This window comes from Terrapene carolina, unplaced genomic scaffold (genome assembly GCF_002925995.2).
Source record: "Terrapene carolina triunguis isolate 2854851 unplaced genomic scaffold, T_m_triunguis-2.0 Scaffold641, whole genome shotgun sequence".
NCBI classification, from domain to species: Eukaryota; Metazoa; Chordata; order Testudines; family Emydidae; genus Terrapene; species Terrapene triunguis.
In genome coordinates, this window is record NW_020664992.1 from 37,574 (window position 1) to 64,277 (window position 26,704).

The following is a 26,704-nucleotide window of genomic DNA, read 5'->3' on the forward strand; positions in this document are numbered from 1 at the left end:
ACGAAGTCACGGAATCTCAGCCGCCGGCGTCTTCTCCGGGCCGGGTTCTGCGCTGTGGTTCCTTGGACCTGGCTCGCAATCGCGTAGCTGGAGGGAGGCTGTTCACGGCTCTCTGACGGGAGGGGGGCCCGAGGCGATCTCTTTTATTGAACCAACTTCTGTTGGTGAGCGCGACCAGCTTTGGAGCCGCCCGGCGCCCTTCCTCCGGTCAACGGGACACTCAGCCAGTCTGGCTCGGACTCCCGCCCAGTTGAGTTTCATCACAATCCCCTTCGGCAGCTTATCGAGCAGCACTTTTATTTTCGGATGATTTTTGACTTGCCCCCAGCGTTTACCAGGGTGTTCTCCTTGGCGCCTTCGCCGGGTTTCGTCGCTGAGGATCAGAAAAGCCAGGCAGGGACTCGGGAGCTCTTTGGGGCCTGGCTGCTGCGGGGGTGGGATCGGAAGTTTCGTCGGTACAGCAAGGCAAGCGAGCAGAGGAAACTGAGCAGATGACCAGAGTCCTAGAAAGCTAAAATTAGCACGTTCTTCGGTCTTTGATTGAAACAAAAGCCAAATGAGCCAAGCTTATGGTGACCGGGGTAAACCCTTCAGCTTTAGTCTTCTAATCCCGTCTCTCCTTGGGTTTTGTTTTCAGCTGGTTGCCAAAGGGGGGGGGGGGGGAAATACAACCTTTGTTCATGTCCAGGAGTGTCCCTGCACTTCTTGCATCTTCCTCACCCCTAATTCTGTTACGTCTGCGTCGGGTGATTTACTGTAATATCCGAATGCGGAGCATGAGGACGGAATAACAAGCGTGATCGGGGTGAGCATGTGACGGGGAAAAACACTGGAAGCAGTGGTTGAGTCCAGCTGTGTTTAGGATGTGGGGTATGTTTGTAGTTTCTGTGCTACAGGTGCCCAAATTTTGCCCATCTGAGGGCCACATTAACATCCTGCCAGGAGGCTCTTCCCCCGTCCCTGACCGCCACCCATTGTCGCTGCAGGTATGACCTCTGGAAGGAAGGCCCAGCCAGGCCTGCAGTGCTCCATCTTGAGCCAAGTGGCCTGGCTGCATTGCATGCTGGGAGCCGTAGTTTTGGGTCGTCTCTCTCTTAAAGATGGAGGCGGCTGCAGCGTAGAAGCCGGGGATACTTCGGCTGCCCTGGCCTACTCAGACGTGGCAGGTGAGGAGAGCAGGAACGTAGGTGAGATTTGCTAGCTACCAGTCGTGCGTCTCCCACAACTTCAGGCACGAGCAGAAGAGGAGCGTCCCTGCTCTGCCCAGGCTCGCTCAGGGGCTGATTCCTGATTAGCTCGTGTTCTGTGCGGACAACTCCTGTACGGCCTGATTAGGAGCTGGCGGCTTTTAAATGCCGAACTGAATGTGGGAGTGGGCGATAAAAAGCCGGGCCTGCGGTTGAGTAACTGTTGAAAAAACCCCACCTGTTCTTGTGCAAGTAAACACTTGTGGCCCTGAGACACCTGCCCAGCACCTCCTGGGTCTGCATTTGCTCGGCTTTGCTAACGCAGCTTTGTGGCTTTACCCTCCTCCTGCCCTCCTTCCCCACTTCGGCATGTCCTTGAATAGTTCCATAATTCCTGGAAATGAACCTCTGGGGCAGGTTGGTACTCGGGAGATGCAGTTTGGCCCAGTGAATATAGGACACTGGCGTGGGAGCCAGGGGCCCTGGCTTTGCCACTGACTTGCTGTTTGACCTTGAGCAAGTCACTTCCCCTTTCAGTGCCTTGGCTTTTTTCCCCTTCCCACCCGTATCTGGCTGTAAGAGCCAACGGGCCTCGCAGCACTACAAATAGATCACCCTAACCTTCCCTGTGGAATGTTCTCCGGGGCGTGCCAGGTCCATCTGTGGAGGTCACCGGGGGAGCTGGCGAGCGGTGAGACAACGGCAGTTTTTAGCACCCGGGGCAGCACAACTGGGAACTGGGCTCGACCTCTCCGCTTGTGAGCTCCTGGGGTCGGAGTGTGCATTGTCATGGCTGGGCCTCCTGCAGCCTGGCAATGTGGAAATCCATTGGGGGGAGGGATGAGACGCCCGGGGGAGGGGGGGTGAGTGTAGGAGGGGATGAATGAGAGGACTGGGCGGGCATCGAACTGAAGCTCTGAAAGCGAAGAACCTTGCCAGCAAGCCTGTGGGGTGTGGGAGGTCTCTACCCACTGACTCATGTACAGTCCAACTCCCCTGTGGGCCTTCTGACCGTAATCTGGTGCTGCCACCACCCCACCAATCAGCCCTCCCCTGGAATTGCAATAGTGGGGATCTGTCACCAGTCGCCACCATGCCACTTGGCAGGCCTGGCAGTTTTAACCTTGTGATCTTGCATTGCACTGGGAGTGTTGGGGTAAAGGTCAGGCTCTGGAAGAGGAGAGTGGTGTTTCCAACAAGCAGTTCGGAGTTACCAGTTCGGGGACCCAAATTCAAGGGCAGCCTCTGACACTTTAAACATCTGTACAAGGAACGAGGTTGCAGGGCTCTGCTAAGAGATTTGGCCCTAAAGCTCCGTGGTCTTGGTGGAAGGCCTGCACCCTGCATTAGGAAGGAGGTGCCCTGTCAGAGGGCTCTCTGCAGCTGTTGGGTTGCGGGTTCCAGCTGTGAACGGACACTGTCTGCCATTATGGAATATGACCCCGGGATTCCCAGCAGAGCTGGGGATGGAACCCAGAAGTCCTGGCTCCTAGTCCCCTCGCTCTAAACTATGCGGCTTGCCCAGTGCCACCTGCACACCAGCAATGCGTGTGAGGCTACGTGCGAGGTGGGTGTACAAAGAACGCTCCCGTGGTCCTAGGAGATCTCCGTCTCCTATCCTTGCTGGGGGAACAGGCTCTGTTCTAACTGTCCCATTCTCTGGGTCAGGATTCACAAGAAAAGGGACTGAGCTCAGATATACTTGTAATTCCTCTTGCTCTGATGTGCTAAACATTGCCTTTTAACTGGAACCAGAAACCAATTCTCCCTGGTAACCATAACAGCCCTGAGTGTTTCCTGCTGATGTGATCACTTTAATCCTCTTAGCGAACCACTCCCCAGGCCTGGAAAGACTCCTCTGTGGGCAGCAAGTGGTCCCATTTCACACACCCCTCTCTGTCCCTTGCTGCCTTCTGCCCTGTACCACCTCCGCGTCCAGTGACGCTATCAGAGCTTGAGATCCACCGGCAACATGGTTCTTGTTCCGTGCATGTGACTGATGTCGGAGAAGCAGCCTGGGCTAGCGGGTAGGGCCCCAGACTAGGAGTCTGGAAACCTGAATTCTGTTCCCAACTCTGCCACTCGCTTGCTGTGCGACCCAGGGCAAGTTGTTCCCCTCCACACATCTTCGCTTTCTAGACTGGCAGCTCGTGGGGGCGGGGAGCTGTGTGTGCCCTGTCCGCACAGCCTCTCCTGCTAGTTTAACCCTTTGTCTTTCTCCTTCCGCTGTCTGTGTCCCAGCCCCAGGCTGGGCTCCTGTTGCTTTCATCTCTGAAGCAAAGTGCAAAACGATGCTGCTCTTGAGCTGTTTGAAACATTGGATAACAATCAATCCCTTCCTTGGAGAGGTTTGGAAACAGGGTTCCCATCTTGCCCCTCTACTCTTTCCTCTGGGAACCTGCCAACTTGCAGGGAGGACTGAGCAAAACCCGTTTTAATGCTGCCCTGGATTTCCCAGCTTAACCCCTCGGAGGGTAACAGCTGCTGCTCTGTCCTTCCCTTGCCCTGCTGCGCTGATGGATTGCAGCAGGCGATCTGAGTACAATGCGCAGCCCTGCCGCTGCTGCTTGCTCCAGGTGTGTCCTCCCCTGGGCCCGTCCTGGGGAGGAGAGAGGAATGTGCTGGTCCAGTCAGGTCTTGGCGTCTCAGCAGCGACTGCCCACAAAGGAGGTCAGTTGGTGTTCATTTAAAACAATCCTCGTGCCGTAGGGTTAAATCTTTGCAATAAGGCAGACTCTGGGTGGAGGCCTTGGGAGGGGCGGGGGGGTGGGATGCTGAGCGTGGGGGAGCTGGCCCAGAACGCGTTCCTGTTCGGCGAACTCCGGCTCCCCCGTGATGAGAGACGTCTGTGACTCGACTTCCTTTGTGCCGCCCGGCTGGCTGGGAAGAGAACTAGGAAAATGGAGCAAAGCTCCGGGCTATTAACTGCTCTGGTGGACGGAGTTTCATTCCTAGTTCAATCTGGGGTTTGTGGGTCTGTCGCTTTGTGCCATCTGCTCAGCTCACGTAGACTTTGCAGCAGTGTCTGGAACTGCCGGATCTTCCCAGCCAGCAGGACCGAATGGAAAAACCGAGTCACTTGTGAGCTATTCCAGCACCGTCCCTCAGGGACCCCGTGTGTTCCACAGAATCGACTGTCTGGTGTGGGGAGGGCGACCAGACAGCAAATGTGAAAAATCGGGACAGGGCGTGGGGGGTTATAGGAGCCTGGATAAGAAAGACCCCAAAATCGGGACTGTCCCTATAAAATCGGGACGTCTGGTCACCCTAGGTGTGGGGGAACCTTGTTACAGCCCGGGGGGGCACAGGTCTGTCCCATCTAGGCTACAGCATGGCTGAGTAGCTGGGCCGTGTGGTACCAGTTGACCCAGGGTAGGAGGCAGCTTTGTCTAATTGCTAAAGCAGGGCAATGAGTCAGAGCCAGGCTTTATTCCCAGCTCTGCCCTGACTGGCAACGTGACTTCAGACCAGGCCCTTCCTGGCTGTGATGGGGGTGGATATACCCCCCCCCTCCTTCGGGGCCCTGGGATGGAGCTAGCAACAAGCTGTTTTAAAACTAGCGGTGCCAATGTGCTGTTCTTCCCGCCCACCCCCAGGTGCCTGGAGCCCAAGGGTCACCCTCCCCCAATAACTAATTCCTCCCCCTTCCGTGCTGGAGGAGACACCCAAGGAGGAAGTTGTCTCCAGGGTAAGGTTGTGCTTGACACTGGCGTGGCCTGTGGTGACTCCGCACTGCAAGACTTTGCACCATGCCTGGCGGGTGAATCACCGGCGGGGACCTGTTCTGGGCTAGCAGGGAGGGCAGGGCTCAGACTGGCACGTGGCGGTGGTCACAAACCACTGGACGGAGGGGAGCCGGCGGCTGCCCCCTCTCCGGTTGTTTGCGTTTGATCATCAGGGGAGATTGCAGGGCCCTCTGGACCTCTCGCCCCGCCAGTGTTGACTGGGGCGGCTGGCAGCCCTCTCCCAAGGCTGAGCGCGCACCCGCTTGGGTTCGTGTTGAGCCGGGTTCGTGGCTGTGGGGCTGTTTTGCAAGGCGAGCACAGGCCGGGTGTGAGGTCTCTGGAGTTCCCTGGGACTGTCAGCGGAACCATCCGCTCCTTAGCGTCTGCAGTACAGCACGTGTCGGTCTCGCTGCTGGTCCTGAACCGGATGTGAATCCAAGAGGCCCCGAGCAGCATGGCGCAAAGGGGCGACTAGCGTAGCCTGCAGACGCGTCTGGTCTCCTGGCTTTTTGACCCCCCCACCCAGCTTGTCCGTTCAGCCCCTTGGTGTGTTTCAGTGGGACGCCTTTCAGGCTGAGCTAGACCAGCGCGGCTGCTCTCTGCTAGAAGAGCCTTGATCTTTTAAATAAAAGCATCTGTTCGCATAAGAGGGTGAGCTCCGGGCTAGGAGCCAGGCTCCAGGCTCTGTTCCCCACGCTGCCGCTTCACCTCGGCTTCGGTCACCCCATCTGTAAGGAGAGAGAGAGCACCTCGGCGGCCGTGGTAAGGTTAGACGTGAGGAAGGCGTTGCTATGAACGTCGTCAAGGAGAGAAGTTGGAGATCGCTTCTCGTAGCGAAGGGAATAGCTGGGTCACGGCTGCTTCTGTCCACCTGCTGTCTGCAAATATAAACACACACACACCCCCCCCCGCCGGCTCCCTCGTGGGTGAATTTGCCAAAGAGCGCCTCCGGGTCCCTGCTGCTTCTGTACAACCTGTGTGGCCTGTTCTGGGACCCACGCCACTTGTTTGAAAGCATTTTCGGTTTGCTCAGAACAACCTCCCTGAACTTGGGCATCTGATCTGGGACCGGCTGCTCCCATTCCAAGGGGGAAACCAGGCTAGGTTATTCCGCCTGAGTTCTCCTGTTCAGCTGCCAGATCGGAGCAGGGGAAATATTGCCACGTCTCGGTGCTCTCCCTCCTGGTAACTCGCAGGAGTCTGGTATCAGACCCTTCTGGTCGGCACTGACAGCGGCTGGATATTGACCCCTGGGTTTCTAGATACTAACTGGCCTAAAGTGATTCCTCCTTTGGGGAGCTGAGTTAAGAGCTGCATCTGTCCAAGCCGAGGTTTGCGTCTCGGTCTAACTGCATCCATACTGCGGGGAGATAAGCGATACCGTCTGTCAGTACAACCCTACCCTGGTAGAAGACCAGCGTGTAGGCCAGGGCTAACCCGTCTGCAGTGGGGAGAGGAGACGGGCACAGAGTGACACTTCCCGCTCCATGGATAGCCCAGCGGAGCCTAGATTCTCTGTTCCTCCCCCCCGCCTAGAGCTCAAACTTCAGTGCACCACGACCCCCTTTGGACAACACAAACGACTACATGACGCGGGGGGAGCCCAAGCCCCGTTGCCCTGGGCTGAAGCCCTCCGGCAGCAGGGCTCACACTTAGGCTTCAGCTCCAGGCCCCAGCTAATCTAACGCTGGCCCTGGTGACCCCATTAAAATGCAGTTATGACCCACATTTTGAGACCCGCTGGACTAGGGCGACTTGACCCACCACATGGTCTCAATATCTGCTTCAGCGTGGGGTTTCTGGAAGCATCCCGAAGCGCTGCTTCTCTTCCCTGGGGTTCTCTTGGGCCCGAGAGCAGATATGCTCCTGAGGCAGGTTCCCACCCTCTCTCGCCTTGGAGAGGACAAACCTTGGTGGGTGACTCAGTAAGCGGCACTCACTGCCCCAGGGCAGGCTCTTTGACATGCAGAAAGTGCTGGGCTGGCTACAAGGGAAAACATGCTAGACTAGTTAGGCTGGGAAAATGCCACCCCCCCCCCTCCCCCCCCCCCCCCGCAAGCCAGCCATAAGGCCTGGCTTCCTGTTCTCAGTAGCCATCCCCTGACGCTCCTCACCAGAGCAGGAGTGTTGAATCTGAAAGCTCTGCTCTCGGAGCGATTTGTGGGGCAGCGTTCTGGCCGCTGTGCTGCAGGAGCTCGCGATCCGTGGTCCCTTCTGGTCTTGGAATCTATGAATCCGACTCGGCTCCTCCTTGGAATTTATCTTCCGCCTCCCTGGATCCCAGGTGGCTCCAGTTTTCCATATTGTTTCTTTAACCTCCGTGTTACCGTTCCTGTGTGCTGTGACCCAGCTGCTGTTTTCCACCCCAGAAGTGGCTCCCTCTTAGGGCAAGTCTACACTAAAATGCTGCATCGGCGCGCGCGCGCCGACAGGAGAGAGCTCTCCGGCGGCATAGTGAATCCACCTCCCCAAGAGGCTGTAGCTATAGCAAGGGGAGAAGCCCTCCCAGCCACATAGTGCTGGCTACACGGGGCGGGAGGTAGGCGTGTACGGCGACATTGCTTGGGGGGGTGTGTGTGGATTTTTCACATCCCCGAGTGATGGAGTTATGCTGATATAGGTCTGTAGCCTAGACCTTAGTGGCCGCTGATGTTCTCCCGTGTCGGTTTCTAAAGCCCTTGGACCCCCTTTTGCACACAAGGTTTGATGTGCACGTTGAGACGTTTGCATAGCTGGGATCATTCCCCTGTTCCCTGCAGCTAAACGCATCCCCCGACTCGCTGTTCCTGGCCGTTTTCCTTGCGCCGCTTGAGGCGAGCAGGATGTTCCAAACCATTGAAGGAGGGAACAGCAGAAGCCGTCCTGAGCAGAATCCCAAACTAGCCCGGCGTGTACAGAACAAATAACCAGGTTTTTGTTCCCCGGCCACTTGTGCCAGGATTTTGGCATTGCCGGGCCAACTCGAAACACGCTTGCTTGTGTGGGGGGCCGCACTGAAGTTCTGGGTTTGCAACAAGAACTCCGACTCTAGCAGCAGCCCCGAACCTGTCCGCTTAGCGCTTCCCCCCCGCCCTGGGCGGGATCCCAGAGAAAAGGACCCCTCCTTCCCCAGGCATGATTTTCCAATAGCAGTAGCACAAACCCATTGCTGTATAGCTGAAAACTGCCACCACCCCCACAAGAAGGGGGGGGGGGGGGCGTTACTAGTGACTCAATGTCCTAGCATCTCATTAGCCAGCTCCCAAATGTAACTAGCCTTGTGTTTGGGGGCCACTTAGTGTCATTTAAAGGCAGCGTTTCAGTCCCCGAGTGACATGCTCCGAGGGTAAACAGCAGCTTCCGGAAAGATTTTTTATTTTTCTCCATAAGCATGTCTGCATTTTACTGAACCCAGGGGACGTTCTGCTAACTGGGCCCTACGCGGGCAATGGGCAGCCCTGAGCTCGGGGGCTCGGCTGTTACACTCCAGCGCTAAAGGACCCAGCCGGTCTCTCTCCCTGATCCCATCGCTGGGGATGCAGCCTGCAGGTATTCAAGGCCGCTCACCCAGCAGGATTGGCTGGCTCCGAACCTGCACGGTGCCCTCCCCCACCCCTGCCTACGCCAAGCTAGGAATGACTCATGCTGCTCTCTCAGCTGTAACTGACAGGAACAATCCCGCTCTTGCCAAGCGTTGTGCGGATGCTACTGCCGCGCCAAGGGGGGTGTGGTAGGGGTATGCCCGTAACTGGAGAGAGAGTGACCGAATCAACCACGCTCCTGACGGAGTGAGAGGTGGAAGCAGCTTTCCTGGGGCGTGATCTGCACAAAGCAAAACGAAATGGCCCGTTTCCTCCTGGCCTGGCGTCGCTGACCCAGAGAGAGGAGGCGGCGGAATTTCAATGTGTTTTCTTTGTCCGGTGCACCCACCTCCTGGACAAACTGCTCTGGCTCCAATAACTCCCCGAACTGGAGCTTTGCTTCCACATTCCCAATCTTGGACCCGGTCAAAGCTGTGCTGTCTGGTTCACCTGCTTGCAGCAGAGGGAAATATTGGGATGGGGGTGGGGAGGGGGCGTGAGGACACCCTGGTATGATTGTTTCCCTGCTGGGTGTCAGCCAGGTGATGTTGACCTGCCTAGTGTAACACCTGACATAGGCTGTGGATCTTGTGCTCCATGTCACTGCCAGGCTAACGTGTAAGAGGCCCCCCTCTCTCTCTCTTTGCAGAATGCACCATGTATCTTCTTTGCTGCCCGACACGCCAGCTCTACTTCCACGGTAAGTAGAGACCTCTGCCTCTCGTCTCGGGGGGGTGCATGTCCCTGGCTTCTCCAGTCCAGCGGCTCCAGTGCTGCTCATGTCCTCCCCCCAAAGGGAAACCACCCCAGAGCCGCCGTTCAAATCCTGTCGCTGTCTGGCCTCCTTCGGAGGGATTTCTGTGCAACGCAAACCAGAGACCCTAACGGGCTCCGAGGTACCCTCCCTCCAAAGCAGTGCTGGGGTTGGCGATGCTAAGCTCCGCCGTGGGGCAGTGCTGCCCCTCACCAGCTCTCTTGTTTCTCCCCCCGACATACAGAACCTGAAAGACGTCCTGGCCAACTTGGTTCCCAAGGAGCAGTCGAGAATCAAGAGCTTCAGGCAGCAATATGGCAACACGGTCATCGGGCAAGTCACTGTGGAGATGGTGAGTGCGGCCGGCGCGGGCCGGCTCATGCGGTCTCAGTTGAGTTGGGGCTGGCGCTGGGCTGTGTGGACACCTTGTTCTCTCCCTCACCCTAGAGGGAGTGACCTTTACCCATAAACCCTGCGCCAGGCAGCCAGCCTAGCCCAGTGCCGCCCCCTCCCTGCCACGCTGGATCAGTTCCACAGGCCCGTCTCGGCAGGCTCCCTTTCTTCCTGGATGGGCCCGCTGGGGTGTCTAATCTGGTGCTCCGCCCTGGCCATGGCCAATAGCTGCTTCTAAGCCGTGTGGAAGCCCCCTTGGGTCGCAGTGGCCCCGATGCACTGCTCTGGGCTGGGCACTCTGCTGGCGGTCGCTTTGCGCCTGGAAATCGAGGTGCGATCGCTGTGTCCTTAGCGAGCACAGCGTGAGACGGGGCGTTACCCAGGCAGGGTATGGAAATGGGACGGTGGTAGCCCAGAGGCCTGCCCTGGTTCATACGGCGCAGCCTGGCAGCTCCACAGAGAGGTGGCCAGGGCCGTAACACAGCTGGGCTTGCGGGGTTGAGATCCAACCATCGGTGCTGCCGGAGACCCAGCCAGGCGGTTCAAAGCAGCACTGGGATCCCCGTGGAGCAGCATCTCTCCCTGCACCGGTCCCGCAGGGCCTGTGCTCAGGGGAGAGCAGAGCTGTGGCGGACGGTGAAATCAGCGCTGGTGCCGAGAGGGGCCGCTCTGCTCCCCGGCAGCGGGGAGACGACTCTGGCTGCAGCGAGCAAACTCCTGCCCTTAGCGCCCGCTGAACCCCGCTAACTGCCTCCCGGCTCTGTCCCTTCCAGGTGTACGGCGGGATGAGAGGCATGAAGGGGTTAATATCCGCGCCCCCGGCCCGGGCCCCCGTTGGGGTAAGCCCCCGCCCGCCCCCCCCCCGCCCCCCCCCCCCCCAGGCCGCCCCCTCTCCTCAGAGACTGATTCCCTTCTCCACCCTTCTCTCCAGGGCATCCGCTTCCGTGGGTACAGCATCCCCGAGTGCCAGAAGCTGCTGCCCAAAGCCCCAGGAGGGGAGGAGCCCCTGCCCGAGGGCCTCTTCTGGCTGCTGCTGACCGGAGACATCCCCACGCAGGAACAGGTGAGGCGGGGGGGCTCTGGCCGTGGCTCTGGGCTCTGTGACTTAAGCCCCGATCTCTCGTGGCCTCGCCAATGCTGCCGCAGCCTGTTCTCGGCTCCTGGCCTGGCCTGCCAGCCCCGGTGGGGCCAGGCAGCCTGCGCCCCCAGCCCCTTGGCGCTCCCCGGCTAACCCCGTGCGGTGTTTCCTCCCTCAGGTGAGCTGGGTCTCTCAAGAGTGGGCCAAGAGGGCGGCTCTGCCCTCCCACGTGGTGACCATGCTGGACAACTTCCCCACCAACCTGCACCCCATGTCCCAGCTCAGCGCCGCCATCACCGCCCTCAACAGCGAGAGCAGCTTCGCCCGGGCCTACTCCGAGGGCATCAACCGGGCCAAGTACTGGGAGGTAGGGGGCTAGGCCTGTGAGCTGTGCTGGGATGTGCCCCGCTGAGGCCAGGCCCAGCTGGGCACCCTGCTGCCCACGTTGGGCCATGGAGAGCGTCTGGCCTGCAGCCCGGCAGCCGGCGAGAGCCGACCTCCCGACACCAGCGGCTGGAAGCTGCAGCGTGGGTGGGTCTGGGGAAAGGGCACGGCTGGCTCTGCCGCTGACTCCCTCTGGGGCCTCGTCCAAGTCACGTTCCCCTCTGCCTCAGTTTGCCCACCTGTACAATGGGGCTAGTGCTGGGCTGGAGGACGGAGCAACGCTTGCACAGGGCCGGCTGCACCCGTCCTTGTAAGGCAGCCGAGCTGGTTTCCTCTCGGCCCAACCCCCTGGCATCAGAGCGGAGAATCTCTGGCCTCTGGGTGTGTAACAGTGTATTATCTGGAGCCCGTGCCGGAGGGACGCCGGCTGTCTGGGCGGGTGAGTCTGTGGCTTCTCCGCCTCACTGCCCTCCAGTATCTTTCCCTGCCCGTTACCGTCCGTCCGAATTACCCAATTTCCCCTGCAACTGGCACGGTTGGCACCACCCCTCCTCCAGCCTACGGATGGGTAAAGCGAGCTGCTCGCCCAGGGTGGCGCGGTCAGGGGCCTGGTTCTCCATTTCCTGCTCAGAGCACTGGGATGTGTCGGGATTTAACCCCCCGCTATAAACATGGGCTGCTGCATCACTGAAACGCAGCCACCTCTGGGGTGGGACAAGGCAGCCTTCAAACAGCAGCCCCTGTGCGCATCCGGGACGGCGCACGGTCCCTCTGTTCCGCACACCCCCGTTTGCTCGCGTGGCCCGAGGAAGCTGGGCAGGCCAGGAGCAAAGCGGGAGGAGCCTGGGGATCCCTGGCCGAGCCGGGCTCCTGCTGCCCTCGGTGAGCAGCCCGCCTTCTCCCCGTCCCCGCAGTTCATCTACGAGGACTCCATGGACCTGATCGCCAAGCTGCCTTGCATCGCCGCCAAGATCTACCGCAACCTGTACCGCGAGGGCAGCAGCATCGGGGCCATCGACCCCAGCCTGGACTGGTCCCATAACTTCACCAACATGCTGGGCTACAGCGACCCACAGTTCATCGAGCTCATGCGGCTCTACCTCACCATCCACAGGTGCGAACCGGGGGCCGGGAGGGGCTGCGGCTGGGAGCGAGGTTGGCGTGGGGGCCGCCCTGGGGAGAGGCAGGAGCGTCCCTGCGCGGGAGGAGGAGGCCGGAACTCCAGAGCCCTGTAAACAGGGCAGAGGGGAGCCCTGCCCCGGTCGGCAGAGCTCAGGCAGGTCGGGCTCTGAGCCCCCCGCAGTTCAGCGCAGGCCGGGGTGGAACCGGGGCGGGGCTCTGAAGGCTGAAGCTGCTTTCTGGGAGAGCTGGATCCAGCCTCCCCATCCCACAGCAGCCCCCCACCCTGAGAGAAGCTGCTCCCTGAATTGGCCGGGCGGGCTGGCAGCCCCCCCAGCTCAGGCAGTAGGTCGGCTGCCGCCCTCTGCTAACCGTCTCCTCCCTGCAGTGATCACGAGGGCGGGAACGTCAGCGCCCACACCAGCCACCTGGTGGGCAGCGCCCTCTCCGACCCGTACCTCGCCTTCGCCGCGGCCATGAACGGCCTGGCTGGGCCGCTGCACGGCCTCGCCAATCAGGTAGGGGTCGCGTGGCCTGCGTGGTGGGGGGTGGGGAGAGGGGGACACGGTCCTGGCCTCACCCCCGTGTCCCCTCTCGGCGCAGGAGGTGCTGGTGTGGCTGACGAACCTGCAGAAGGAGCTGGGCCAGGACGTGCCTGATGAGAAGCTGCGAGATTTCATCTGGAACACGCTGAACTCCGGCCGGGTGAGTCCCCCTGGGCCGCGGGAGCAGTGCTGAGTCTGGGCGACTGCCCCCCCCCGCCCCCCATCGGCGCTAACCCCAGGCCTCCTGTCGCCGCAGGTGGTCCCCGGCTACGGCCATGCCGTGCTGAGGAAGACGGACCCCCGGTACACCTGCCAGCGGGAGTTCGCCCTCAAGCACCTCCCCAAGGACCCCATGTTCAAACTGGTGGCGCAGCTCTACAAGATCGTCCCCAACGTGCTCCTGGAGCAGGGCAAGGCCAAGAACCCCTGGCCCAACGTGGACGCGCACAGCGGGGTGCTGCTGCAGGTAAGGCGCCAGCCCCCTCGGGGCTGCTGGTGAGGGGCGGGACCCCCCCCCCCCCCAGCCCTGCTCTGCCCTGGCCCCTCCAGCTCGCCCTCCCCAGGCTCAGCAGTCGAGACTCTGAGCCCCCCGTGACCCCAGCCACACCCTGGCATTGGGAGCCAGCCCAGCCCAGCCGCTCCCAGTGACCACAGCCCCCAGGGCCCAAGCATCTCCCAGGCCCAGATCCTGGGGGCTGCTGGGCACTGGCCTAACCCCCCCGCCCCGCTCCTCTCCCCTCTGCAGTATTACGGCATGAAGGAGATGAATTACTACACGGTGCTGTTCGGCGTCTCGCGGGCCCTGGGCGTCCTGGCCCAGCTCATCTGGAGCCGGGCGCTCGGCTTCCCGCTGGAGAGACCCAAGTCCATGAGCACGGACGGCCTCATGCAGCTCGTGGGCTTCAAATCGGGTTAAAGGAAGGGATGGGATTGGGGGGGGGGGGGAGCCTGCGCTTGCCAGCTGTCCAGGGGCCGTTTAAAGAGACAGTACACCTTTTCCCTTCCAAGGGCCTCGGCCAGACGCTAGAATTAAACCTTTCTCTGAGGCACTGACCATAAGTTTCAGGTTATTTATGGTGTAAATTAAAATTAAAACAATCAGCCCCCTTCCTATCTCCCCCAATCCGCCTGCCGCCATTAGCGGCACCTCTGTTAAACTCCTGAGCCAAGCAGAGCCCAGCCACCTTTCTCTCCCCCCGCCCCCCCCCGCACAGCTTTCTAGGCCAGCCCGCTCTAGCCCCCCGGCCAGGAGAGGAGGGTCCTTTCCCAATCATGTACCGTGCTGAGTGCTGCCTTGTCCATGTCGCAGCCCCATAGCCAGACAAGCTCCTAGGCCCAGATCAAACCTGCTCGCTTAGCCCTGAGAGGGGGGTTGGCGTGTGAACGCTTGAATCGCTTCCTTTGCCTTAGTCCTCCTCTCCTGCCACCTTGAGTCGGGGGCCGGGGCATCTCTGGGCTTTTCCTCCTCCCGGGGCGGGGCCTGGGGCACCCTTGCTGTACACCAGGGGCATGGACCCTTTCTCATCCCACCCCCCTGTAAGTCCTCCCCTAGGGCCTTCCCTGGCTCGCTGCTGCAGGGGCATTGCTGGCTGAGACTCGGCTCCTTGCTCCCAGCAGGGGCCAGGCCTTCCCCTGAGCCCCACTGCTGCCTAGGGGGAAAGTGGGGCAGGGGAGGGGAAAGGCTTCCCCTCGGCGTGGCGGCCGGGCCAGAGCCGTAGGGCTGCGGGGGGTAGCCCGGCCGCGCGAGGACGTGATTCCCTGGGCAGCAGGCACTAGCTACGGGGCCGTGCTGCTAGCCACCTTTTTGAGCAGTTGCAGTGCAAAAGTGACCCTGGCTCGTGCCCTGTCTCCCGAGGAAGGACGCGATACACTCCTCCCCGACCCCGGTTCTGTGTGTGGTTGTGTGAATGCCCGTGTCCCCTAACCGCCCCCGGGGCGCCGGGCGGGCTCCGGCCGCGGCCTGGCGCAGCCTGCGGGTGGCTCTGTACAAAATGCAAAATAAATGTTTTTATTAACAAAACTGCTTCCCCGGTGTGTCAGAGGCGCCAGCGGGCAGGATGCAGCCCCGGCCTGGCCATGGGGGGGGCCCCACTGCTGGGGAGGGGCCCTGGGGTTCGGATCCTCAGCTGAGGGGTGATTTCCCCAAGTGGTTCTGGGCCTTATGCCACCAGCTGGGCATGTCCCCTCCTGCGGGGCAGCAGCCAGGCCCCGAGTAGCGCTGTGAGCCCCCCTTGCGCCAGCAACCTCACGCTCTAGGTGCCGTTTCCCACATGTCCACACGAGGGCGCCATTATCCTTCCCCAGGCTCTGGGTCCCTCTGAATGGGGTGGGGGCTGCGGGGAAGGTCCCGGAAGCTGGCCCCAGCTGAGAACAGCGTAGTCCTGGCATTATGGCCTGGAAGTTAGGAGTTCAAATACTGCCCCAGTGCCCGGCAGCCAGGGCAGGCTGCTAACCCGGGGGGTGGAACTGACCTCCCCTGCCAGTCGCTGCTTTGTGCTGAGGCCCGGAGCAGCCCCTGCAGCCTGGCTCTGACCGCCAGCCCAGCCCAGGGTTAGCAGAGCAGCCACCTGAGCAGTGCCCTGTTGCTCCACCCTGGGGCTTTCCCGGCCTGCCCCGCAGGGCAGCGGGGGGCTGGGGAGGGAGCTGGGCCCAGGGAGCCGGTGCCACCTCTCCAGCCCTGCAGGGGGCGGGGGCTTCTGTCCCCCAGGGACCCCCAGCCAGCTTTTCACAGCTGCAAAAGCCCCTACTGCTGTTCCCACAACCCACCTGTTCCCTGCTTCCCTACCTGCAGGGGCCGGGACTCTTCCTGGGGGCCTGCCCCCGAACCCACGTGAAGCTGCCCCAGCTGAACGGGGCTCCCCAGCCCATGTGAAACGGACGCGCTCGCCCAGCATGGGATGGAACACGAGGATCTGGGCCCGGCTCTCCCTGGGTTGGGCCTGGAAAGCCACAGGCCTGGCCTGCTGCCAGGGGCCGGTGCTTTCCCCAGCCCCCGCTCCGTGCCCCCAACGGGCACTGCGGCAATGATGCTGGAACAACGGTCCCAGAAGGTTCCTGTAACTAGAGCCTGTGGGGCTGGGGGTGAGCCGGGGCCGGGTGATGCCAGGGGGGCCGCCCCCCCCCCCCCCCCCCAGTGCAAAAGTCCAGCAGCCCGGCAGCTGTGGCCGTGTCCGGCATTTCAGAGGGCAGAGCCCGAGCTCTGTCTGCTGCTGGAGCAGCCCCCACTCCCTGCAGGCCTTGCCCCCCATCATCCCAGCTTGGAGGGAGGTGCCCCAGGGGTCAGGGCATCTCAGACCCTTGTGAGGCCTGGGGCCAGGCTGATGCGACCCCCAGCTGCTCCCCAGCCCTTTCTCCTGCCTTGGCCTGTGCCTAAAGGGCAGGGCAGGTGGAAGGAGACCTTTGTTTTCTGGCCTGCATGAGCCTCTCCCACTATCCCGCAGCAGCAGCCCCCGTGCTGGGCTTGAGTAGCGATAAATCGGCCTTGGGCTGGGATTTAATGCAGCACGACTGGGCTGGGACGTGTGCACCAGGCCGGGGGCTGAGCTGGGGGAATTGCACGCGGGGGGGCTGTGTTGCATTTGTCCCGGCTGCCAGCTTGTCTCTGTCTCCCCTCGTGGCAAACGAGGGCCGAGGCCCCTCCGGCTGCGGCAGGCCCCGCACGTGGGCTCAGCTTTCCCTGGCGGCAGGAGCCCGCCCGCCATGGCTCCGGCTTGCGGCAGACCCCGTGGTTGGATCAGTCGCGCTTGGACCCCACTGGGGCTGGAGAGCAGCCTGCCGGCGCCAACGCAGAACGAGCCTGCGCTGAGAGCCTGGGCAGACCCACAGCCCAGAAGGGGCACCACCCCCAGGGCTGAGCCCTGCTGGGGGGCGGCCCTGGCTCCTTCCCCCAGCATGCTTTGCTGCAGCCAGCCCTTTAAAGCCGGGCAAGCCAACCAGCAGCAGTCCTACGGGGGCACCTCCAGCTGGTGAGGGCCGGGGCGGCAGCCACACGCTAAGGAATGAGACCGTGAAGCCAGCCCATGTCGCCGTGTGAGGTGGGTGCAGGGACCAGGGATCAGCACAGCTGTGGCTAGCGAGGGGGGTGGGACCAGGCGGGGCTGGCCCAGTCTCCCTGTGGGCCAGGGCCTGCACTTACCCATCTCCCAGAGGGCAGAGACACTGGTGCTTGGAGAACCACAGGGAAAGGCCTGAGGCTGGCGTGGCTGCAGGACAGACAGCACAGTCATGAGTGGGCATCTGGGACGTGCCCTGCTGTGCAGCGGGTGCCCAGGGCATGCTGGGCATGAGGGCAGATGTGGTGCAAAGCCAGCGGCAGCAATGCTGAGCGGAAAGGGCCCGGCCAGCCAGTGAGCACCAGGCCCACAGGGCGGGCCCCACGTACCCCCTGCCCCGAGTCCAGATGAGAAATACCCCAGCCCAGGTGGCCCACAGGAGCCAACCTCTCAGGTGACACCGACCCGCAGAACCCAGCCCCGGAGCCACCGCAGACACCCTGAAGGAGGCAGCGAGCCCGCTTGCCAAATGCTTTTTATTGGCCTAAAAAACCCACTTCTCTGGGCAGGAAATTTCAACAGAGTCTCTCGGCTGGAGACAAAACTCCCACGGGAGCACACGGAGGAGGTGGCTGCATCCCAGCTCTGAGATGGAGGCTGGGGGGGGGGGGTGTTCCCCCCTCACCCCTGCATCAGATTGATTCCCCCCCCATGTGCGTTTCTCTCAGTGAGCCGGCAGAGGGCAGCCTGGGGGTCAGGCTGAGAAGGGAGCAGGCGGAAGGCACCGTACAGAGCAGGGCCCAGCTGCAGCCCCCACTCAACATCTCCTGGGCCCTGGAGACGGGGGAAGCGGGTGGGGGAGCCCGGCTGGAAGCAAAGGGTTAAGGGCAGGGATTCAGGCCAGAGGCCTGGAGCAGACGCTTCGCAGCCGGCCCAGCGCTCGGACGTGGGTGGCAGGTGGCCCCCGGCAGGGGAAGCCGCGCTGCTGGCGACAGATGCCCAGCGGTGCCAGTGCCCCGGGCTACCCCCCAGTTCTGGAGACAGGTCCCCTCAGAGGCCATTCAAGCCATTACTGTGGTAACGACTCCCATGCCATGGGCGTTGCCCAGCCCCACTAGGCATTCGGGCTGAACGAGACGCAGGGCCCAACCGCCCCCTTCCATCACTGCCGTGACCCACATGCTGCCTGCTCAGCCTCCCGTCGCCACCTCCCCCCAGAGCCGCGGGGGGAAGCTCTGAACACGCTTTGCAGTGGCACGCCCCGGGCGGTCTCTGCGCCCAGCCTCTCGTGCGAGGGCAGCGTGCAGCAGCCGGGATCCCTCCCCCACTCGGTGCAGTTACACTGGTGCAAACTCAGTGCAGCCGGCCTGGGGCTGGCGGTTCTGCCTCGCCCGCGGGTCTTGTATGTAACGCCGGCTCCTTTGCACAGCAGGAGGGGCCGGGGCGCAGAGTCTGCGGCAAAGCAGGCCGCAAGGCGCTGGGCCTGGGTGCTTGGCGCTGGGATGTGGGGCGAGGGAGAGAGCCAGGCTCTGCTCCCCCTAGCGGGCAGCTCCCATGGGGACACGGGTTGGCTGTGGATCGGGCCACACGTTGAGCGAAGCTGCAGCTGCTTTCAAGGTGACGGGGCCCTTTCTAGGCAGGATCCACCCCCCAGCGCGCCGCAGGCTCCGGGGCCTCCCTCTGCTGGCGGAGGACAATGGGGCTCTGTTCACTTATCTCCCGCAGCGTTCGCCGAGCCAGCCCAGGGGCACGCTCCCCAGACAGCGCTGCTGTGTGCCTGGGCGGGGAGGGGGGGAGCAGCAGTGTTCTCACCCCTCCCTGCCCTGCTCACAGCACGGCTGGGGGGCTGGCCAAGGAGGGCTCTGCTGTGGGGCCCCAGCCCCTGGGACCTTGCTCCCCCCACCTAAAGCCTTCCACTACCAGCTGGAGGGGAACCCCCCCCAGACGCTTCTCCAGCTCCTGCTGACACCCCCCGGGCTTCTGGGAGCTTTGGAGGGGAGAGGGGAGGTTCCCCCCTCCCCCCAGAAGCGGGAGGGGAGGCTCCAGCATCTGGGACTCTGCGTCCGTGCGTGGAAAATCAGCCTCCAGCCTTCCGTTGCCAGGGCTTCCCTAGGGCCGGGTGCCCAGTGGGCATCACCTCTGCCCCCCACCCCATGGAGCCTCCGGGCCACCTCCATCCTGGGTCACTCAGGCAGGCTCTATCTCCCACCCGTGGGGCTCTCCCAAGGGAGACGGGGGCCAGCAGCCCCGCTGCCAGCGCTGTGGGGGCCTGGCTGTGGCCGTGCTATCTCCCTCCCCAACGAGGGCCCGGGGAGCGCTCCCTCCCTCCAGGGCGAGCTCAGCGAGATCCCACCTGCAGGGCTGGTGGAGCAGCTGCCCTCCGAGTCCCATGCTGCCCTCCGGGCACTTGCCCCATGCCCTGCCCTGCCCGCTCATTCCCACCGTCTGCCAGGCAGTGCCCCCGCCCCTTTCCGCAGGCCCCGCATAATGTGACACTTCCTCTCGGTGCTCGCTTCCAGACCGAACGCAACTCCCCTCTCACTCCCACGCAGCCACTGTAACGCTGGCTAGGCACCCTTCTCTGCGCTCAGCACCCCTGGGACGGGGAGAAGGTTCTGATCCGTTTCCCACACCCTGCCCCTGACCGCAGATAGGCGAGCCGAGACCCCGATCGTCCAGTCCACGCGCACACTGCCTCGGCCCCGCCCGGGGGAAAGGCAGTCCGACCAAGGGGGGGCTGGCCCACGCAGCCCTGCTGGTTTCTGCCGTGAGGGCAGCACAGGGGGAAAGACGAGAATTGCTGGCGATCAGGAAGGGGCAGGGACCGCTCTTCCCTGCTTGGAGGGATGTTAAACAAGACCCCGCCCCCAAAATAAAATAAGTTTAAAATAAAATTAGCTACAAAAATATGGAGCCGGACGGGCCGGTGCGGTTCGTCTGTGCGAGACGGCAGGCAGGGGCCGCTCTGGGGCAGCCAGACCCAGCCGCTCTGGGTACGTCCCCGTTCTCGGCACACCGGGCCAGCAGATAAATTAGAGAGACCGTCAGGAGAGGTGAAATCAAATAAATAGTTAAAAAGGCGGGGGCAGGGCGTCCGAGCGCCTCCCGCCGCCCCGGCACAGTCTGCACGTGCGGCCCCAACCCCCTCACGTTTGGTGAACTTCGTGAAACATGAGCTCCCGGGGGATGCGCGTCTCCGGGCCGAAGTTCTTGGCCGCCCGCCGCTCGAAAGCTGCCACCATCTGCTTGACCACCTCGTCGAAGAAGACCGTGGCAAGCTGCGAGTGCAGCAGGGAGCGGAACTCGAAGGAGATCTGGGGAGGAGAGAGAGATGAGGGGCTGGCGGGGTAGGGCAGGCCGGGCCAGAGCCCCCCCTGGACAAAGGGCAGCGGGACGGGGCTGCCCCTGTTCCACACTGTCCAGCGGGGAACCTGCCCTCCTCGGCAGCACGTAGCGAATAGTCACCTCCACACAAACCCCGCGGCCCACTGGGGAAACTGAGGCCAAGAGAGAGGCTCACGCAGCAAGTCACTGACAGAGCCAGGAGGAGAACCCAGGAGTCCTGACTCCCAGGCCCCGCCTCTCAGACAAATGTGCCCAGGTGGAACATTTGCTCCTGCTTCTCTCTCCCTCGAGACACGAACAGCAGTCGCTCAGTGGCTGAGGGCAGCATTTCGCCCCCTGCTTACCTCCTCCTCGAGGCTAATGACCTGGGGACAGGTGCTTCTAACAGCATGGGCTGGCTGGCCGGCAGCCACCTCTCCAGTCCATCCCCAGTGGATTCACCGCGGGGATGACTCCACGTGGCGACTGGGTGGGGCGGGGAATGGGAGAGGGCAGGCTGGGGGGGGCTTACCGAGAAATCCACCGTGCAGGTGCGGGGGTAGCCTGGGATGCCCGGGCTGAAGCGCCAGCTGGTCTCCAGGTGGTTGAAGAGCCTCCCGTCAGTGCAGATGGCCTGAGAAGGGACAGCAGGAGCATCAGTCGAGGGGCTTTGCTACCAGAGCGCTGGGAAGCCAGGCTCCCTGGGGGGGCTGAGCGCCCCCACCCCGAACTGTTCCATCCCCGCACATCCCCCACCCTGAGAATCCCCGGCAGCCTCACCTTGACCAGGTGCGGGCGCACCAAGGTGATGATGGAGGTGTATCTCTCCAGCACGGGCGGGAAGCCCACTTCCAGCTGAGCCTTCACGTGGCCCGTGCGCTTGGAGACCACCACCGACTTCTTGCACCAGGGGACAAAGTGCTTGTAGTCATCCACGTTGGACACCACCTCGTACATTTCCTGCATGGAGTACCTGCCGGGGGGAGACGCCTGCGCTGACTCGGTGCTGCCGTCCTGCAGGCACAGGGCAGCTCGGGGACGGGCTAGGGAACCGGGCACCTCCACCACCATTAATGCCCCCCTCCCCCCTGCACGTGCAATGAGTTTCATGGGTCTCAATCCGGTTCGCACTGCCCACGTCACGTCACAGACAGGTCGAAGCTTGACCGAGGCCTGGAGACCAAACTCCCCTTTTGCCACCAGCGCTGGGGCAAGCAGGGGAAGGACGCAGCATGCTGGAGCGTGCAGGGAAAGCCCCATCCCCCTCTGGGGGAACACAGCCAATGCCACTTACCCTATAATCCTCCTCTCCGAATACTCCTTCCTTTTGTTGGTGAAAGGCCCCGTGAGGTTGATGAAGGTGCGGCTGTGCGGGCTGCAGGGGCCCCAGTCCAGGCTGTTTATTGCCCAAGGCACGCGGCTCAGCAGAATCCCGCAGACAGACACGGCCCTGCAACTGGAAACGGGTCGGGGTTAGCAGAGACCGACCGGCGCCCGCCTGGCCAGGCAGAGGAAGGGAGCGAGGTGCTACTCCCCTTCGAGAGGTCACCTGAGGCTGAGACTAGCTAGGCCCAAAGCCACTAAAGCAGAGTGGGGCTGTGGGAGACGAAGGCGGCGAAACACCCTCCCCAGCCAGGACGAGGCAATTCCCTCTCGCATGCCAATCCCGTTCCCCTGGGGATGTATCGGCCCCTACGTGCTGTATGGCCACGCTGCGTGCTGCGATCGCTTCACCGCTCCCATGCGGCCACCGCTGGGTTGGGACCTGGCAGCGGTTTAGTGACGCAGCAACTCTACCGACCAGTTTGTGGCAGGGAGCGACGCCGACTCCCGTATCACAGTGAAGGTGCCGCTGACGCCTGCTCCCACCAAGGGGATGTTTAATGAGCTACTCCTGGGGGAATCCTGCTCCACTGCACGTGCGCAGAATTTATGTCCCCCCGCAGATTTCTTTGCTTCCCCGCAGAAAAATTACTTTCTGATAGGGAAGCAAAGGGAGGCCACAAGAGCAGTCATGTGACCCTCCTCATCAGTATGTTTCAGGTGCCCAGGACAGCCGGCAGAGAGGTAAATCACTGTGAGGCAGTGGGCAAGACTGGGGAAGACCCGGCTGGTGGCTCCTACCCTGCGCCGGGCTCAGCTGCTAGTCCTGTCTGGGCTGTGGAGGATGGGACTTCCTCTGCCCCTGCACGGCATCCGGGGGCCGTGTCGGACCCACCCCCAGATTTCTCCCCCAGCTGGTAGGAAGCTCTGCAACGCCCCCCCTTCACTTCCTGTACCCATTGCTCCTGAATTGCAGGGGGAGGGATCACTTTTCAGGGAGCTGCTCCCCCATCCGTCTAACATCCATGCATCCAAACCCCCTCATACCCAGACCCTCCCACTGAGCCTCACCCCCCTCACCCCCCCAACGATGAGCCCCACTCCCCCTGCACCTGGACCACCCCGACAAGCCACCCGCACCTGGATCCCTATTGTACCAACCCCACCCCCTCAGCATCTGGACCCCACTACTGAGTCCCCCACACCCAGACCCCCTGACAAGCTCTATCCCCACCATACCCAGACCCCCCCGCTGAGCACCAGCCACCTTCACCTGGACCCCCATCTTCACCTGGACCCCCCTGCAGAGTTCCATTACCATTGCACCCAGAGACCCCCAACAAGCCCCTGTGCAACCAGATCCTCCTGCACCTGAATCCCCCACTGAGCCACACGCACCCAGATTGCCCCACACAGAACCCTCTCAACCAACATCTGGATCCCCCCACACTGTGCCCCTCCACACTTGGATCCCGCCTTGATGTGCCTGCCTGCCCACACCTGGTACACCTGGCACAGAGGGTCAGGACCCTGGGGTGTTTCTGGGGCAGGCCCAGTCCTTGCGCTGTCTGGGTTGGGTGCAGCCTCATCGCTGAGTCCGCGTCCTGGGGGGGAAGCTGAACAGTGATCTCCCACCTCCGTGCAGCCAGTGGCCTGTGCTCCCCAAGGCCATGCTGGAGCCTCCACCTTTATTTGACAAATAAAACTGGCAGAATTTTGCAGAATTTTAATTTTTTTTGGCGCAGAATGCCCTCAGCAGGAACGAGCACAAATGACCCAGACCTGAGCTTTGAAGTCTGATCATCTGACAGACAGCTTCGGGCGGGGGCCCTGGGATCAGCCCTGTCTCTGAGGGGAGAGCGCCCCCCTGCTCCCTCACTCACCCTGCTCCCTGCAGCACAGCGCCGCAACGGGGTCAACCCTGGCTCGGGGGGGAGCTTGCTCCCACTAGCTCACTGGCTGTTCATGGCCCCAAACAAGCCCCCCATGGTAGGGCAGGGCGAGCGGCTGGCGGGCAGGGCTGGCTCTCCTGCGGGCAGGGCGAGCGGCTGGCGGGCAGGGCGGGCGCTCAGACACAGTGGCAGTTTACATCACCTCCTGCTTGTGCTCACTCAGATCTTTGTGGAGGCAGCTGGGGAGGGCAGCGAGGGCGACCCTGACCTTCTCCTCCCTGCTGCAGATCACCTGCTGCTGAGTCAAGAGGCAGGCGGCCCCTCCCCTGTGCCCAGCCGGCCTTACGCAACAGCTGCCATTAGACCCGCCCACCAGGAGGGCAGCTCAGAGCAGGAGGCGGAGAGGTTCATTCACAGGACCGGCAGTCAGCTGAGCCGGCGGAAGGCCAATGAGTGGCAAGTCCTTGGAGCCGGGCACCAGATGGGAGAGGAGGGCCCGGTGCCACCGGGAAGGGCCCGCGCTGAGGCACAGGGACCACGCTTGCCCCATCTCCTTAGTCAGGGTGGCTGGTGAAACACAGGGCTCTGCCCCCGCTGCCCTCCTCCGCATCAATATGGGGCGAACACGGGCACCGATGCAGGGGCCGAGGGTATCTGGATTTCTTGAGAAGGAGGGTGGCAGGGAAGCAATGTGCCACCCTAGCAGGTTTCCTCCGCTCTCCGCAGGCCCTGTAATAACACCCTGCTGCACCAGTGACCCATCAGTGCAGAACCATACCCGGCGGCTATGCTGCCAAGCAGAGAGTTCGGGAGGAGGAGCGGGAGCCAGCGTCCTGGCAGGATGTCTCAAGGCCCAGAGGCTTGGTTTGCCCTGCCCTGCCTGGACGTTAGCAATCCCTGGCGCTTTCCGAAAGAGCAGCGACTGGCCAAGATTTCCTCTCGGCTCCACAGCCCTGGCTGCTGCTTCCCATCCCCAGCGTGGCCGCCTTTCAGCGCTCTACAGCCGCTCTGGTAGCTTTGGACGAAAGGCGCTCTGGAAAAGTTGGGTCATTGACAGTAACTGTGGGCTGGTTAGGAGCGATTTATGCTGGGTTCTGTGGGTTCTTCTCCACGGAGGGTCAGCGTTCTCTCCGATTGATAGATGGGGAAACTGAGGTACTGACTGAAAACAGGACTTATCTGCCAAGGTCACCAGCCTGTCAGAGGCAGAGCTCACTACCCAGGTCATGCTTCTGATTCCCTTGTATCCCATTCGGAGTTTGTCCTCTGGACCTCGCCCCCTGATGAAATTTCAGCTGGTGCTTTTGTTCCTTGATCCTCAGAGCCTGGCACGCCAACCACAGACAAGAGGAGAATCACAAACACAGAAGGGAAGCCAGCAACATGTGACCGCTCTCCTGCAAACAGTCCAGAGGCGGTGAACGGCCCTCCCGTTGGAATGTTTGTGCACGCCGGGAGCGGGCTTCCGCTCGTTTCACTGGCAGGCTGGGGGTCTGACCCACCCTTTGAGCTGCGCTGGTGGCGTGGTTGGCCTCCCACGACAGCCTGGACAGACGGTTGATCTCCCACAACCCCCGAGTCAGCGTCGATGATTCAGAGTGCGACGGCGAACGCTCCCCCTTCTTCGCCACTTGACCCTGGCGCTGGAGGCAGCAGGCAGCACTTACGTGCAAGCCAGCAACGGACCATTCAGTGACTATACCCAGCTGGGGAGACTGAGGCACAGGGCGGCAATGCGACTCGCCCACAGCCAGGAATAGAACCCAGGAGTTCCTGACTCCCAACCCGCAGTACAGACTGGTCGGGTTTTATCCCATTGGTTCAATGCCAACAAAATAAACAAGAAGTCCTGAAGTTCCCAACCCCCCAGCGAGCTTCCGATTCGGCTGGAAGGGTGGGAATTGGACATTACAACGACACTAGGAATGAGAGGCAACTTCCTTCCAACACTCCGGCAGCTTCCACCCAGCACAATCAGGGGGTCGCGTTCCATTGTCACTGGAAACTTTCCACTCAGGCTGTTCACTTACATATATTTATAGATGCATCTGAAAACGGGTCACTCACGCTCTTCCCCAGAGGCACCAGGAGAGGGGAAAGGTCTTTCTTTTCCAGCGTGCTGCGGCCACTCCAGGGTCAGACAGCCCGATGCCCCCTCTCCTTCCAGGGCAGAGGAAAGCGCAAAGGACGTTGCTGGTGGTTCAGATTCGGTAACGCAGCTGAGATCTCCATGAGCCTGGGGGTCGCCTGGGCCCCCTCAGCCCTGCCTGAGTGGATGGACAGGCTCTCCAGGGGACGGACTCCAAGTTCTGTGCCTGATACCGTGCAGCAGCGGACAAGAAGAATTCGGGCAGCAGAGAGCACAGCCTTCAGCTGGCAGTGCGTTGCCAGCCCTCCCATATTGCGTCTCAAAGCAAAACACACTCAAGAATTGCCTGCAAGATGTTATTTATTCTGAGCTAGGTGCTGGGCAGATGCAGAGGAGAGGGCTGCCGCCCTGAGCAACATGGCATCTCTTATCCCCAACACGTCAGTGAGGAGCAGCCACCCGCGCTCCATTTCAAAGCTGGGCACAAGGCCACTTCAGCTCTCTCGGCTCCACGCTCTGGGAGCGTCCCATGTGCTAACGGAGGCATCTGAACTCCAAAAGCACCTCGGTTATACCCAAGCTGTTGATTTTTTTTGCTCCCACCTGCCAAGACACAGGACTGCTCTGACGGCCTGATGCATTGCTGACAGACCAATGCGTTGCAGCAACTTCCTGGCACGGCACCTCCCACCAGAGGTCATCGCTGGAGGAGGTGCGAGCCCTCAAAACGTCCAGGCCTTTCGAAAGGGACGACATTCATTCTCAAAGCCTGGGCAAGAGGGGACATTTAATTCAGATCATCAAGTCGAGTGAACATCGTGTTTTCCGACTGAAGAGAGACTTTTACAAACCGCCGTCTCCGGCAATCGCCCTTTAACTAGCACCTGATCGCAGGGCTGCACCCATGTGTTTGGAAATTCGCAAAGGAGGTCGGCTGCTGAACCTGGATTCTATTTCCTCTTCCTGCAAAGCACGACACTCCCTGGAAAGCTCTTTACATGCGATCATAACATCTTCCGTTGCTAAAGAAACCAGCACCCACCTCCCCTCCCCGAAGGGTAACCCTAAAGGCCTGCTGCTGTCCAGCAAACCGCAGGGGCTAGGGCTGGACCCATCCTTGCTTCAGTGATCTAGATCCCATTTAGACGCAGCAAGTTTTACTAAGCCACTGGTTGCCCATGCGTGGTCCATGGATCCCCCATGGTCTATCAAGCCCTTGAGCTAGTCTTCAGCCAGCTAAGGCAGTCTCCTGGGGTGTTGCCGAGGGTCTGCAGCCAGCTAGCTGCTCACATCTGGTTCTTTGGTTCCAGGTGCTAAATTCCATTGAAAGAAGCGAAGT

The 26,704-nt window shown here is 61.7% G+C and overlaps 3 protein-coding genes across 3 annotated transcripts in view; 2 read left to right on the top strand and 1 right to left on the bottom strand.

Moving 5' to 3' along the window:
- Positions 1–13,927, top strand: part of CS (citrate synthase) — a 17,383-nt gene extending 3,456 nt beyond the window's left edge. The window contains exons 3-13 of the mRNA XM_029913441.1: positions 987–1,166; positions 9,096–9,172; positions 9,471–9,578; positions 10,393–10,431; positions 10,521–10,682; positions 10,876–11,064; positions 11,996–12,195; positions 12,589–12,718; positions 12,804–12,905; positions 13,002–13,211; positions 13,491–13,927. Of these exons, the coding sequence (XP_029769301.1) occupies positions 987–1,166; positions 9,096–9,172; positions 9,471–9,578; positions 10,393–10,431; positions 10,521–10,682; positions 10,876–11,064; positions 11,996–12,195; positions 12,589–12,718; positions 12,804–12,905; positions 13,002–13,211; positions 13,491–13,661 (1,568 nt within the window). The 3' untranslated portion in view covers positions 13,662–13,927. The remainder of the gene's footprint in view (positions 1–986; positions 1,167–9,095; positions 9,173–9,470; positions 9,579–10,392; positions 10,432–10,520; positions 10,683–10,875; positions 11,065–11,995; positions 12,196–12,588; positions 12,719–12,803; positions 12,906–13,001; positions 13,212–13,490) is intronic.
- Positions 13,928–19,869: 5,942 nt separating this feature from the next.
- Positions 19,870–21,522, bottom strand: COQ10A (coenzyme Q10A; the record flags this gene model as incomplete). Its single annotated transcript, XM_024206027.1, has 4 exons — positions 19,870–20,051; positions 20,594–20,695; positions 20,842–21,034; positions 21,356–21,522. Coding segments are annotated over 4 exons (630 nt in total), but the record flags the coding sequence as incomplete, so codon positions are not given.
- A 706-nt stretch (positions 21,523–22,228) lies between these two features.
- The window catches only part of ANKRD52 (ankyrin repeat domain 52), a 49,874-nt gene continuing 45,398 nt past the window's right edge, over positions 22,229–26,704 (top strand). The window contains exon 1 of the mRNA XM_029913445.1: positions 22,229–22,301. Coding sequence (XP_029769305.1) covers positions 22,229–22,301 — 73 coding nt within the window. The remainder of the gene's footprint in view (positions 22,302–26,704) is intronic.